Source organism: Macrobrachium rosenbergii, chromosome 56 (genome assembly GCF_040412425.1).
Source record: "Macrobrachium rosenbergii isolate ZJJX-2024 chromosome 56, ASM4041242v1, whole genome shotgun sequence".
NCBI lineage: Eukaryota > Metazoa > Arthropoda > Malacostraca > Decapoda > Palaemonidae > Macrobrachium > Macrobrachium rosenbergii.
The window spans coordinates 43619473-43635651 of record NC_089796.1 but is presented as its reverse complement, the minus strand read 5'-3'; the positions used below and the strand labels follow the sequence as shown (position 1 = coordinate 43635651).

Below are 16179 nucleotides of genomic sequence, written 5' to 3'. Positions count from 1 at the left end.
ACTTGAGTTTGTTGGCTACCACTCTCAGGTTTCATCAGCACCCTTCTCTGGTGGCTCCTCAGATTAGCCAAACATCAAGGTAGGCCACCAGTCAAATTCCTTCTTTCCTGAGCTCTTGGGCAGTGAAGATTCTTGGGGACAACATTTAACATGAAAGGTATGACTTAGAATCAGTACACTTCCTTCCCTACCCAAAACCCTAGGAAGGGAACAGCAATATTGAATAGAGATGGTCCAAGTCCCTTGCAGAATGAGCGAACTCACTTAGCCAGCAGTAGCCATCCAAAACTTGTTACAAACAATGTGTTTATTTAAACTTGACAGGTCGAAGATCACCCTTCATTCGGATGAATCATTATTGGGGACGCTGATGATTGGTGACAAACACGTATTACTCTATGGTCCCCTTTTAAGAGTTGTCTGGTTTTTGGAAAAACCTCCTTTAGAAAGGGGGGGTGAGACCATCTCTACCCTAGCCTATTGAAAATAATACTGTCCCCCCAAGGGAAGGACTCCTAGATGGCAGTGATCGGGCAAGTCATATTGGGCACCACCTCTTCCCTTGCCTTTAATACAAATTCAAGGATTTGATTTTCCTTTTCTCGCTTTGAAAGGGGTGCTGCTGCTATTGTTGTTCTTTCTTCTGTTGTTGGAAGGATTGTTTAGTAGTGAACAGAGGCTTGTATGGATCCAATTCATACCAAGCTTTCTTGGGCTTAGGAAGAGGAAACTCTCAAGAATACTGTTTTCCAGATCGCCCTTTTCCAAGCAGAGCATATATTGTGCAGTTCTGTTGTTGGGCTCATTCAGTGAGTTGTGCAACAACAGACTCTTCAAAAAAGTCTGACAGAAGGGGGAAGAATGTAATAGGGAGGTTACATTGGGAAGCAAGATATTGGAGCTCACCAATGCTTCTTTCCAGGCTTACTGAGGCTCTCCAGTGTCACAGTGTGTTCCCAATAGGGTCTGCTTGAGCATTTTGGCTACTGCAGTGAACATTGTCCTGGGAGACTCTGGAAGCATTTTAATAGCTATTTCTGGCACAGTAGTATAATTTACAATATTGAGGAGGTAGAGCCTAGCATGAAATTCAGCCATGGCTGTCCTGTCTAGGATTTTTCTCATACGGGCCACAAATGGCTGGGTAGCCACATCCAATTGGAGCTTTTTCCTCAGTCACCACAATATTCTGAAATTCTGTCTACAAGACTGGCTGTCTTAAAAGTGAGGGGACAGAGGGCTGGTGTCTCCTGGAGAGCATATTGGTTCTCTAAAACTGTTGCCGTGCTATATTTTTCATTAAACGGGAGAAAGGTTGTTTCTGTGCTTTTCACTACATCAATAAGCAAGATAACCGTCTCCTTAGAAAGTTTCTGAATTCCTTTTGAAGGAGGGGCCAAGTGCCATTCAGTGTTGGGAAAGGCTGCTCTATCCTGAAATTTTACATGCTCAACATCAACCAAAGTTCTTCTTTCATTAATACGGTATTTTCCATCTGGCAAAAGGATGCACATTGAGGTGTCATGCCAAGGGTTACCAGTATCATTCTCAGATATTACTGTCCAGTTGGAGCTCTGGGATTGAGTAGGCTGTCTCTTATTACAAGTTCTGCTTTCAACGGGGATCTAGACAACTGATTCAAATTCTTTTTAGGCTTGGGTTTTTTATTACACTGTTTCCATGACCTAAGTTTTTTTGGTGAGAGAACCAATCTCTGTTTGGGCAGACTATGCAGCCTCTCTATCCTCCAATTAAAGAAACTTTTACACATCAAATCCAATTTCATATCCAGGATGGACCTGAAATCCTCTTGAGAATCATGGATAACGTCTCTGCTATGCTGACACTCAACAGTAAGGTCCTCCTTGATACTGTTCATGATTTCCTCCCAGAATTCTGAAAGAGGAGTAAGCAGAATTTCCCTATCAAGGAAGCTTACATGAACTGATGGAGCCAAGGTAGTCATATCACCACTGCCCCAGCAGGATACAAGTCCCGGATAAATCACTATATCCCCTAGAAAGTACAGGCAGTCCCCGGTTATCGGTGGGGTTCCGTTCCCGACGGCGTGACGACAACCGAAAATCAGCGATAATAGCACTGATCCCTGGTTAGCGGCGCCGATAACCGGTGATCAGCGGCGCCAATAAGAGGCGATCAGTGCCGATAACCGGTTATCAGCGACGAAAACCTGGTTATTGTCGTCGCTAGACAAGCGCTGTAAAACTGGATCGCCAGTAACTGAGGCTGCCGATAACCGGGGACTGCCTGTACAGATACTTCAGATGAGGCAAGATCCTCATCTGAGATGACTCTCTCATGTAAGCAAAGACTGTTCCCTAGTTCTTCCGGATTCAAAGGGAAATTTCAGTGGCTATACTGTATCTACTTCATGCTGGGTATTAGGGACATCTCTCCCAAGAAAAGACTTTGTCTCCGATGGAGGAGCTGAAGTGGGAGTTCCTCGAATTTACTGGGGGAGCTCTGCCAGAACAATGTAGTCTCCTTCCATACTTCTGCTAAAACCTGTGACTCAGAGAGACAGCTTAAAATGAACTCTGTCATCATTTAAACTTGCTACCAGGAGCATGTTGCATATTTCACACATGTCCAGCAACCAACCAAATTCTCCTTTATTCCTATAGGGCTGCCTCATGGCAGGCAGTTATGCACATGGTAGGAGAAAAAAATTATAAAAATTTTCTGTACCTCCACATGAAATTTAAAGTGAATATTTCCAACCCTGTGTGGGGGCCTTTTTTCCATAACTCAAAAACATACACTAATTTTAGTGAGTTATACCTGTTCTTTCTATTAATTTAAAAATTTTTTTGTAAAATTACAATTTTAGCTTACATACAATCATAACAGATAAGAACTAAAAGCAGCAACAATCCCTAAGTATATTTATGGGAAAATATTAAAATATTACAAGATTTACAGGGTTGGGAAGATGTAGTACCTTTTGTTGACTTATATATGTTTTCTAATAAATTTTTGCACTTTATTTTGCAAAATTACAATTACAGTTGACATACTATCGTAACAAATAAGAACTAAAACCAGCAAAATTCCCCAAGTATATTTATGGGCAAATATATTTGAGATTATGTGTGTTGCCATATGAATTATCAAAAGTTATTCATGGCCCATTCAAGTAATTCAAACATTTTTCCACAAAATTTGTTCAAACTGCATGTCGTGAAAAATCAATTCTCAGCCAAGCTGGTCCAGATCACACCCCAAAAGCTATTACCATGCCTCACATGATCATGACTGGATAAAAAGGGTTAAAACAGGGTGACATGGCCACAAGTATGTGTCCACATTATGCTGTTAAGTATCATGATCAATGGGTCATATTCATAAAATAGTAATGCATCAAAATATTTATTCACAATTACTACTATAACATGGTATGAATTCCCATACAATGTATTTCTATGCAATTCATAACTTTGATTACCGTCTATTTGATAGCATCAGGTAAAGGTTATGGTCTATGTTACTTGGTACATAATTAAAATAATTAATTATTGGAATTATAGCACCAAATTTATATAGAAAGAGTATCTTATAAGATTCTAATTTGTTTGACAAAGCTCACCATTACAAAAAAGTACCTTTTATATTCCTGTAGGAAAAAAAAAGTCACAACAATTTTTCTCAATACAGTACTTGTGACATCACTATTGGCGGAGTAATACCCATTAGAAGTAGAACCGCATGAATTTATTTCCTTTAACACTTGAAAAGAACCCTGATATTAACGATAGCTTGGGAACATTCTATATCTTAAAATCTATTTTGTCTGACAATAAAATACCACAAAGGAAATACTGGCCTTTAGTAAACACTATGGTTTGTAAGTCAAGCATGACTGAGAGCTACTGTCATGCCTATTTCATAAACATTAAGTTAGGCTAACCTGATTTACCCTTTTGGTAACCTCAAATAATCTATCAATATTTTAAGTCATAAATTATCTATCGATATTAAAAAAAGTCATGACTAATGAGTTTCAATAACAAAAATGTCAAACATTCTGGCATTACAGTATTGCCAATTATCGCTTTGTTGGACAGGAAAAATAGCACGGCAAATACAGCATAGCCTGGTGATCTAATCCTAACTTCTCACACTGCATGAGACCTGCTGGCTCCAAATTTAACATATATAAGCCTACCCCTTAAATTTCAAGGAACTAGAACTGTTCACTGTGTCTTAAAACTATGTACTTAGTGTGAAAGTTTGTATGATTATTGAAAAATGCAGTTAAAAACATTTTCACAGCAAAATATGGGGATTAGCAAACTCTGGGACAGGCTACAGTGTAATGAGGAAAACAGTTGACATATGTGCTGTTGTCACATCTGTGTGAGTAGGATGAAGGAAAAACCAAGGTAGTAGTTGTAGAATGGAGATGGAGCTCTCTTGTCCTGAGTCCTTTATATTTTATCATTGTGCCAACAAGTGCTATTCTGGCCAAGATCAACTATAAGAGAATTCTGTGAGATTGGTAGGTCTGTCCTATGGAGCCCTGGGCAGATCATGAGTGTAACTACACCTCTGAGGATGAACTGTGTCTATGCTATCAAATATATGTATCTCTTGATTATGTTCTAAAAATATTCTTATAGGCATTAAGATTCCACAATTATATCTGAGCAATGAACACTGGAATAACTTTAAGCCTTATATTTTAATTTTGATGGTTTTTATCAGTGTATTTGAATGTAAAATTACATTTCTATTATACAGAAAACAACAGCTTTAAGAGAATCATAAAATAAAAATAATGATATTAACATTGTTTCACTACTCTAAATGTGTGAAATGAAAGGGGTTAGGAAACTGTCTGAAATAACAAAATTTTACTGCTATGAAGAAAAGATTGATATTTTACTGCTATAAATAAAGATTGATATTTTGATAATGTTCTTAGGGCCAACAGTTTTCTTTGCAAACACAAAACACTAATGAATAAAAGCAATAGGGTTTTACAGAAAGTCATTTGCTAGCTAATACATCTTATGATACCAATACCATATTATCTAATACAAGCTTGTGTACAGTGACAATGAAGAATTATTCTTGTAAATGGAAGGATTACATCTAATGCTACAGAAAAGATGCACAATAAATGGTAATTGCTTGAAAAAGTTTATCTGACACTAAAATTTTGGTTACTGACTACAATATTATGTATTCAATCAATTTCTATTAGGTGACTGAAGAACATAATTTCTTTATGAAAAAACATTTTGAAATTATTAACAATATAATATTGATGAAAGCCATTGTATTTGAAAATATTTCTGAAATAGGCAACTCCTTTTACTTTGAGTTTAGTGGGCATAATGGTATTGAGAATTAATTCCTATAGAGTAGTTTTTCCTGTAACTTCAGTACATACATTACTTTTGTATGAATTTCCCAATTTTGCAGAGAAATTTTCAAATAACTAAAGTAAATTATCACACTTGAAAATTATGATATATATGTGATGACTATGAAGATGAACAAATTTCCCATTACTTCTTTGTTCTGATAGTTTATGCCTATGTTCATTAAATAACTACAGTATTGAAATGTTCCTTAAATTAGGTTACAGTTTTCACATGAGATGAAGGGTATTGGTAACAAAAGACTAACACCAACTACAAAAATGCAAGTATTCTTATTTCTACATAATATCACCTGTGTAACAAGATTTTATAAAATTTTTAAATATCAACAGCAATCTTAAAAAAATAAAAAAAAAAAAGTCTATTCATTTGTTAGTTATTGTACACCTACATTACTCACATGGTTTCAAAACATTCAAAGTTAAAAATATAAAACAATTAAAGACACTCTCAAACCTTAAAAATCTTATAAAACAATTAACCCAACCTTTGGTCAACTTTGACTGGCTAAAACTCTTATCTAGTAATATTCAATCATGTACCTTCATTTTGCAACAAATTGGAAGACTAAAATTGATTTCTGTTGAATTTTTGAAAAATTTTTCTTACGGTGCCGAAAATTTCAGAAATTTTGTTGTAATTTTTGACTGTTCTATATTAGCCGTTACATAAAGTTTTATATATGACGTCAATTTCATGTACAATACAACAAAAATTTCAACCTTTGTAGCTTTCAATCAGTTTTGAAATATTTTCATATAAATCACAATAACTGCCAAAATTTCAACCTTTGGTCAAAACTTGCGAAATGGTCAAAAGCTAAAACTCTTACATTCTAGTAATATTCAATCATTTACCTTCATTTTGCAACAAATTGGAAGTCTCTAGCACAATATTTAAAATATTTCTATTTATGGTGAATTTTTAAAAAAACTGTTTTATATTTTCATAAAGTTTTATATATACGCAATTTCATGTAGAATACAACACAAAATAACTCAGCTTTATCAGTTTTGAAATATTTCATATAAAGAAACTTCTTTTCTTTCATTTTGTTGTAAAACTCTTTTTGTAATATTCAATCATGTGTTCATTTTGCAACAATATTAGCGATTTATGGTGAATTTTACATAAAGTTTTATATATGAAAATGTGTTGTCAATTTCATGTTTATTAGTTGTTACATAAAGTTTTAACATGAAAATAACATGTAGAATCATGGTTGTAGCTTTTATCAGTTTTGAAATATTTTCATATAAATCACAATAACTGCCAAAATTTCAACCTTTGGTCAACTTTGACTTGACCGAAATGGTCAAAAAAATGCAATTGTAAGCTAAAACTCTTACATTCTAATAATATTCAATCATTTACCTTCATTTTGCAATAAATTGGAAGTCTCTAGCACAATATTTCAATTTATGGTGAATTTTTGAAAAAACATTTTTTTCTGTGCGGTAACGTCCGAACATCCAGAAATTCTTCCGTCTCATTGTCATAATGTTTGCACCGTTTTATATTAGTCGTTACATAAAGTTTTATATATGAAAATGTGCGCAATTTCATGTAGAATACAACACAAAATAACTCATGGTTGCAGCTTTTATCAGTTTTGAAATATTTTCATATAAATCACGATAAATAGAAAAAATTTGACTTTCGGTCAACTTTAACTCGACCAAAATGGTCGAAAACTGCAACTGTAAGCTAAAACACTTACAGTCTAGTAATATTCAATCAATTAGCTTCATTTTTCAACAAACGGGAAGTCTCTAGCACAATATTTCGATTTATGGTGGAAAAAAAAAAAAAAAAAAAAAAAAATAATAATTTTATGTCCGTGTGTTTAATTCATGCATCATTTTGTGATAATATTTTCTCTTTGTTGCTTTGATCATTTTACAATTTGTTATATACCAAAATCATCGCAATTTAGTGTACAATACAACTAAAAAAATTAACTCATTAGCTTTAACGATTGTGCTTACAGCGCGATTTGTATACAATTATATGTTTTTTTTTTCGCTGTCATATATTCCAATATTTATATATGATAATGATATTTTTTTCATTTCTGATGGTTGCATACTAAACTTCAGGCAATGACAAAAAAAAAGGAGCCAAAAATAAACTCTTAATCTTAAAAACTAAGCGTGCTGTGATTTTTTTTAAAAAACTTTTTTTCCGCTTCAGCGCTAACTCACCGAACGCCGCCGGCATACGGGAGACGTTTTTGTAAATAGAGGCTCGGCGTTTAAGGGTTAATCAGGTTTTAAATATGATCTGTAGTTATTTGGTTAGTTATAAATGATTTGTTTAACCAGACCTCTGAACTCTTTTAGGGTTCTTCTCGGCTGGAATAAATATGATCTTTAATTTAATATGAACTTGCGAATGTTCTAAAACATTACCTAAACTGTTATTCTTCAACACAAAAATCTAATAATCTACATAAGTGTGACAAAGAACTAGAATTGCAGTTCCCTCCAGCAGCTAGTCCAAATAATTGAAACTACTTGAAATTTATTCAAACTGGATTATAGTATATACACTTGAAAAAAAATGGTGCAGCCACTTAAACCACAATATTTTGAAATGTTTTTCATATTCATGCAAATATCAGGTCTTTAAAATTGTTAATACTATACAGTACATGGAATGGGTATTAATGACATATAGTCTTCAGAATGTTCTATTTTCAAGGCTTCTGAAACAGCAAAGCAACGCAAGCGTAATATCAAAGCAGAGAAAAAGCTCATAATGTAGCAAAAAACAAACCTCAGTGATGCTGACAACACATTGTAATTTCTGGAACCAAACGGCTTACGGAAAATCCTTAATTTTGAGCTGCCAGTAGAGCCTACACTGCTCTCTAGTCCCTTTGGTGTCTGTTAGAGGTAAGTTGTAGGGTTATTGTGACTGGGGTTAGTCATGTTAACTACTTACTTCTAGGGACTCCAATACAATGTACTGTACCACAGTACTTCAATATGATATGATTAACAATACTGTACACTACATACTTAATATGACATGGAATACGAAAGTTAAGCAGATTCCTTTGAAATGGGATATCCTTTTGAGAATAAAAATAATCTTGTTTACTGAATACTGTACATTTAAGGAGTCCAAAGGCTAATTTTAAATATCTTGAAGTTATATACACAAATACACAATATACATTTGGAGAGATGAAAAATGCAACATTTAAAGTTATCAATAATGTTAATAATGTAAAATACTTTTATGACATTGAATGAAAGTATTCAAGTCTAGGCTACCCCGAAATTCACAAGTAGCAAACTCAACCATCAGTCTCTCTAGGAGGGTGAAGCAAAAATCTCTGTTGGCAAGCATAACAAGAGGTTAAACTGGTTCTGATAAAAATGTATTAGGTTCATGACCTTAAAACACTACAACATAGCTTATCACTCAATACTGGATCTTACCTATTTATATAAAAGAAATATAGCTGTTACTACTACTTTCATAAAATATGTCTTCTTGTACATGGCTTCCAAATTCCCAAGAAGTAAATAAACATATTTTTTTTTATTAACTTCATTCCAGACTTAAATGGCATTCAAAACAGTGTTAGGGGAATATCATCTTGCAACGAATACCAGTTTAGTATTTGGATCATCTTTATTAGTTACAAACTGAAGCCAAAAAAAAAAAAAAAAAATTAAAATAAAAAATAAAAACGTGACACTCATCTACCTTGAATATGTACTTAAGCCTTCTCTTTAGAAATGAATTTTAAGCTAGGCATCCTCTGTGACAACTGTTTAATGCCTATAAGTTACTCATTTTGCCATATATTACTCAATTACCTCTATCAATGCTCAGGATTAATCAGCACATCTGATAACAATTGCAGTTAATTTTCACATGCAAATATATAGATCAGTATACAGTATACATAAATAGGCATGGCTAGCATAATGGTATACAGGTATTTCACCTTAAATCATCATGCATTAATTAAGCCTTAAAATGAAGCAATGAAATACCTCCATGCACATTCTTCATGTTTCTTTTATTAATTCAGTTTAGTATTAGTAAATTTTTTTGTTTACTGTCAATGAAAATCCTACTGTTTGATGCCAACTTCTCACATCAACAGGCATTACTGTAAAATGTTAATTTTAACATTTAATCAATGATCTCAGCAGTTTGTCTATAAGATAACCAGTTGAGAATGATACTTTTGTCCTTAAAAATGCTGAAGTTTAATGTCAATCTCCTACAGAAACAGGCAATTTGTTTACATTTTGTTATTTACGGCTTATATTTGACAACGTCTGGAAAGGCAAGAAACTATTTTCTAAAATTCTTTACACCAATATAATCATAAATTTTGTTTGCCCCTATTTTGAAACTTAACCAAGTAAACATAACTTGTGGGAGACAACACACCACTTACCATTATGTTTACCATAAAAACATCATGGGAAATTACAACTATATTCATCATCAAACTACCTTAAAAGAACACTAACTATTCAGTAACCACCATCAACTGGCATCACTGTTGTGCAACCAGGAAATTTATATTACTGCCAACAAGATTTCTACACATTTTCCCTACAAATATTTAACAATGAGTACTATTTTAACATATATTGTGAGCTTTATTATTAGTAAAATTGGAAATTTTTCCAACTGTAATATGTACATAACACCATTAGGGTATTTTCATTTTTGCAGAAATGTTTGTTTATTGATATCTTTGGGTGGAAATGGCATTTACAAGATGAAGTGTATGATACAATCATTCACTTCATCTTGCACACAGCATAAAACCCAACAATTCCCTTTCACAACAGTTCCACCCTTTTGCATATAAATCATATAATTTTTTACTTACATTGCCTGGAATACTGCTGAATACATGTATCTACAAATGTTATACATTTGAATAAAATGTATACTTAAGCATATATTCACTAAGACATGCAGCAAAAAATAATTATCAATGTTAATATATACATGCAAACAACATAGGAACTATAAAAAAACATACCTCATGATCACTTTCAAGTTTCCTCCAAGGAGACTTCCCTCTGCTAAGTATTTTCTTTATTGACAGTGGCGTTGCTACTCTCTTTCCTCGAGGAGTAATATTTAGTCCTTTTTTACTGAGAAATGAGACACCACCAGGAGACAGCGTGGTACGCCTTGACTGAGAGCCAGAGCTTCTAGTAGAAGCACTCATACTATTACGTTGTGATGACTCTTTTAATAATCGTCTCGATCGGGTAGAAACTGGAGAATCACCAGATCCAGAAGATACAGGACTCACCTACAGTAAGAAACTCTTATTATACTTACAATTATCAAAACTCCATGTTATGTAGTTAATGTACATCATCTTCAATCTGGACTTATTCATTCAATATTGCAAAGTTGCAGTAAACTGTATCTGACCAGTAGTATAAAAGATATTAGTGCATAAAAGAGCATAACTTCAAGATAAACATAAGGGATAGTTTGCATACCAGACCAGTCTCCTCTTACCAATAAAAAGTTTTGTCAAACTCTAATGGAGACTCAAAGCTACACTCTAGACTGGCCAAGTCTGTAAGTCTAGAAAAGTGATTGGATGCCTCATGAAATTAGTTTAGAGTAATAACAATCTGTATACATACCTTGTTTCTACTCTCAAAATATTTGTAGTAACTAGCTGGGCATCTCTTATTTAGACAACTAGCAAGGTAATTCAAAACTCAGGTTTTAGTGTTCCAAAAAGATCACCAAAACAATGGTTTATACTCTCATATACACCTTAAAATTAATTCACAAGATGATATCACAGCAGTTACATTTACACTCTTTGAGTCAGATACCATACAAGTGATAAAATAACTAGCACACAGTACAATCTAAGCAAACTTTGCATTAGATATTACATAACATCTAAGTAACTACCTGAAGACGGTTCTAAGGTTTTACACTAAAAGAAAAGGGTCCTTATTACTGGCCTATGTACCCCATAGGGTGGTACTGTATCACTCAAGTGTGCCCTGCAAGGTACACTATAGATGATTTTAAACATTCTTTTCAGCACTTTTCCGGCCACAGTATCTACCCAATAGCTGTCAAACATATCAAAATGACAAATTTTCAATTTATTTGTATTTTTTATAGCTAACAAAGTACAGTCTTAACTTTAGGATAAATCTTCTAGCACCAGCTGGAAACCAGTAAAAAACATAAAAAATTTTAGAACAAGGTATTAGTGGCAACGGGGTTTGGCTACTCAGGTGAGATAGGAGGAAACAACTGACCTACCTTCACCCAAGAACACTGTGACGTATCACATTCTTCCAGCCCAGGGAATCCACTGAGGGGTGGCAAGAGGTGGGCAATGTAAGTTGAGACCGTAGGTTTGTTAGCTATGAAAAATACAAATTAATGAAAACTTTGTCATTTTTCATTTGTGGAACAAACCTAGGTCTTAACTTTGGGTAGACTCACTTTGATGAGAGGAATTGAAGTCTCGAACCGACTGGAGGTTCAGCACCTTGTCTCGTTTCTTGGTTTGGTAAAAGCGGAGAAAAGAGACGAAAGCTTCTGACTACTCTAATAAAGGATATTAAACGGTCAGACTACTGGGCTAATACAGTATACATTTGTATAGGAACAGTGTGTAAATGGAAGATAAAGAGCTCTATCTGTTAAGATATCAAACCTACATTAGCCACCAATTCGTTTGTTATCATTCCTCACTCCCCTTGTTAGGGAGAGGAGGGACTAGCTCTTGCAAGGAAAGATTAGTGTATTAAAAAACTTTTCCCAAACAGAAAAGCACTCACTCACCTGTATCTAACCATTTCCAGTTCATGAAGGATCACGCTTCCTGCTGCCGGCCGGCAGAGAAGAAGGGGAAAATAAAGGAAAAAGACCAGTAACCTCATTCACTCTCACTTTCATGCCATCATCTTAGGTAAGACACACACTGTCCCACCAGGGGCACTGGAGGAGCTACACAACTTCCTGAGCGGCCACCACTGGACCCAAGGAAACAGTGTCCAAGGACCTGTTGGCAACGACCCTTAGATAGAAGGATGTGAAGGTGGTTTGACGAAGCCAAGTACCAACCTTCAAAATCCTAAGAATAGATAAATTCTTCTTAAAGGATAACAAAGGGTCTAAATCCTGAATGTTATGTGCTCTTGCATGCACTGTGTTAGAATTAGAGGTGGTAGAAGAACTATAGGCACGACTAATAATCTCACGTACCAAGATAGTATTCTTGGGCACTTTCTTTCTTGTTCCAGTCTGTGCTTACAAAAAGTCTTCAACATCTCAGCCTAAGGTGGCAAGTCCTTTTCAGATAATCATGCAGTGCCCTAACAGGACATAAGAGTAATTCATCTGGGACACTGTCAACAAAATCTCCTAAGGATGGAATGGAAAAGGATTCAAATCTGTCATCATGGAGCGAGAGATTTTGAGTTTTAGCTACGAATTCCGGGACAAATTCGACGGCTACTGACCCCCAACCCCTTGAGTGTTTAACATTAGAAGATAGACCATGGAGTTCGCCCACTCTCTTCGATGAAGCTCGAGAAGTAGGGCAGCTAATGTGAAAAAGATCACAAGTAAAATGAGAGAAAGCACATAAAATTACATACAGGATAAGAATGTAGTTTTGGTTAACTACCTATGGGTGCTGAAAATCCCTCAACTTCTAGCTCACTAACAGAGGTAAGATCATAATGAGACCTAACCTCAGGCAATAAACAACAAAAATACATAATAAAGGAAGCAAATTTACCTTCTGCTCTCTGCTGGATGAAGACACCTGGGAGGTGTCAGAATCTAATATGTTTTCTTTATCAATTTTATGCATGCTTCTTCTTCCAGGTGTCGGTGGACCAGGTCGAGAATAAGATGTCTGTGAAGAAAGAGTACATTTGTCAGCATTCTGCAAACCTTTTTTCATCTTGAAACATATATTTCACTATACCATTAATTCCCACCTTAGACAAAACTGAAAAATTATCATCTTTATTATGTCACTCATCCAAAAACCATAGCTTTTCACTTCATTCCTACTCCTCTCATGAAAAATTTTAATATAGGCAGTTCCTGGTTATTGGTGGGGGTTCGGATCCTGACAGCGTGACGAAAACCAAAAATCGCAACAACCAAAAATCGGTGATAATAGCGCTGATCCCTGTCTATTGGCGCTGATAACTGGGGATCGGTGCCGACGATAAGTGGGGATCAGCACCAATAACCGGGGATCAGTGCCGATGACCAGAGGTTGGCGCCAATAACTGGAGATCGGTGTCGAAAATCTGGTTATCGTCGTCACTAGGCAAGCTCCATAAAACCGGATCGCCAATAACCAGGACTGCCTGTAGTAGTCTGCTATAAAATTACTATTTAAATATACTAGCAAAATGCAACTACTTGTATGTTATATATCAAACACACTGTACAATGAATGTATATAAGGAAAACTTGGACTTTGTACCTTATACACTAATGTTATAATGGCTAGTTTCTTGCATTTTTCTAAATTCATTTAGTTGCTAAATATTAAATTTTCTCCTAATATTTAGTGTAGTATAATCATGCAAACTCCTAGGACCAGCCATAGTATGCCTTCTAGTTTCAAAACTTTAAGTAAAATTGAGACAATAAAAAGGTGACAATATTAATCCATAAGAAAGTGTTGTACAATGGATCCCTGCCTATTCACGGTTTCGGATTTGCGGCTTCACCTATTCGTGGATTTCTCTGTGAAACATATACTGTATACACACTCATGGAAAAATGACATTTTTATAATAAAATTAAGTTTTATATATACTTACCAAGTAATTACTTAGCTAACAATTATGCTCGCACAACATCTTCAATTCAAAATTCGCAATGACGCATCAATTGCAAAGCAGGGGTGACAGGCCCCGCCCACTGCAATGGGAGCGTAGGAGCGACTTACCGCCAGTGGCGTCATTCTATTTTATTGCCGAACAGTCCATGAAAAAAGGGGAGGAGGGAGGGCTCTGAACCATTAATTACTTGGTAAGTATATATAAATATAAACTAAATTTTATTATAAATATGTCATTTTTATATAAGTAACTTACCAAGTAGTTATTTAGCTGAATTCCACATTGCAAGGGGGGTGGGATGAATGGACTGATCTATTAAAAAAACATTAAAGGAGTAATGACTTGAACTAGAAAAGAATGGCTACCATTGATTGGTGCTGATCTTAACCTGTAGCTGCACAGTGGGGAGCTGAGAGTCGCCTCTACCTCAGTGGAAGTCTTGCAACGGAGGATGTGCCTGATCGCTGACAAGACGTATGCAGGAAAACAGTTGCCCTTGCCCTGGGCGGAGTACCACAAACCAACAACCAGAATTCACCGTCACCCGCCCTGACATGACAAACTGTTACCCATCCAAAGAACTGGTGGGTACACCAAGTACAAAGTACCCCTAGGCTCCCCAAAAAACTCAACACCTTATATCAAGGCGAAGAGACAGAAGAGAGATAGGATCTCCTATGCTACTTCCCCCAATACCATGCCAGCCACTGCTAAGGTCCAAGGGTACTGCAATTTTCAAAAACTGTCCCCACTTCTTTCAAATAATGAGATGTAAAGATAGATTTGCACCTCCAAGAGGTCAACTGAAGAATAGACAAGAGGGATATATTGTGCTTGAAGGCGAGAGAGGTAGCCACTGCTCTAACTTCACGAGCTTTAACTTTAATCAAGGGAAAAGAGTCTTCCTGAATCTGGGAAAGAGCTTCGGAGATCAGGTCTCTAATAAAGAACGAAAGGGCATTCTTTGAAAAGGGACGAGAAGGATTCTTGACAGAGCACCAGAGGTTGCTATCAGGTCCTCTGATCTTCTTGGTCCTATGCAGATAGCACCTCTGGGATCTGAATGGGCAAAGATCCCTCTCTTCTTCATCCGGGTCCAGGATATCCATTAAATTCTAAATATGGAAGAAGCGAGGCCAAGGCTTAGGAGGATCCTCATTCTTAGCCATGAACCCTAAGGTGAAAGAGCACACTGCATCTCCTTAGGAGAAGCCTACCCTCTTGTCGATCGTGTGCAGCTCATTAATACGTTTGGCTGTAGCCATACCTGCTATAAAGAGGGTCTTCCACATAAGGTTTTGAGAGAAGTGGAACTGAGTGGCTCGAAAGGGGGGCTTGTAAGCCACTTAAGGACAACATCCAAGTTCCAAGACACTAAATCAGACTACTTCTGCTTGGAAGTGTCAAAAGACTTAATGAGGTCATTAAGATCTTGGTTAGAAAAAAGATTCATACCTCTGTGTTTAAACACTGAGGTAAGCATCGCTTGGTATCCTTTGATGGTGGACGAGGAAAGACTTCTAGAGGTCCTCAAGTAGAGGAGAAAGTCTGCAATCTGGGTTAAAGATGTCTCAGAAGATGAAATGTGATGTCTGTTGCACCACTGACGGAACACTGTCCACTTTGACTGGTATAAGTTGCAAGTAGATTGTCGTCTGCACTTTGCAATAACTTCCACAGCTGCTCTTGAAAAACCTTTTGCTCTGACGAGCTTCCTGACAGTCTGAAGCCTGTCAGAGCAAGAGTGGACAACCCTTGGTGGTATCTCTTGAAGTGAGGTTGTTTGAATAGCCACAGTCTTTGGGGAAGCAGCCTCGGAAAGTCTACCAGAAGCCGTAGAAGGTCTGGGAACCACTCCTTCATGGCCAGAACGGTGCTATGAGAGTCACAGAAGCATTGCAGTGTGACACAAACTTGTT

The 16179-nt window shown here is 36.0% G+C and overlaps 1 protein-coding gene across 5 annotated transcripts in view; it reads right to left on the bottom strand.

The window, feature by feature from the left end:
• LOC136836055 (putative leucine-rich repeat-containing protein DDB_G0290503) overlaps positions 1 to 16179 on the bottom strand; it is a 359912-nt gene that overhangs the window by 5676 nt on the left and 338057 nt on the right. For 3 of the 5 annotated variants that reach the window (XM_067099946.1, XM_067099948.1, XM_067099949.1), the window contains 3 exons: positions 13192 to 13311; positions 10435 to 10713; positions 8187 to 8296 (listed from right to left, as the gene is read on the bottom strand). In XM_067099946.1, coding sequence (XP_066956047.1) covers positions 8187 to 8296; positions 10435 to 10713; positions 13192 to 13311 — 509 coding nt within the window. The remainder of the gene's footprint in view (positions 1 to 8186; positions 8297 to 10434; positions 10714 to 13191; positions 13312 to 16179) is intronic. The other 2 variants (XM_067099947.1, XM_067099950.1) reach the window with 1 other exon arrangement.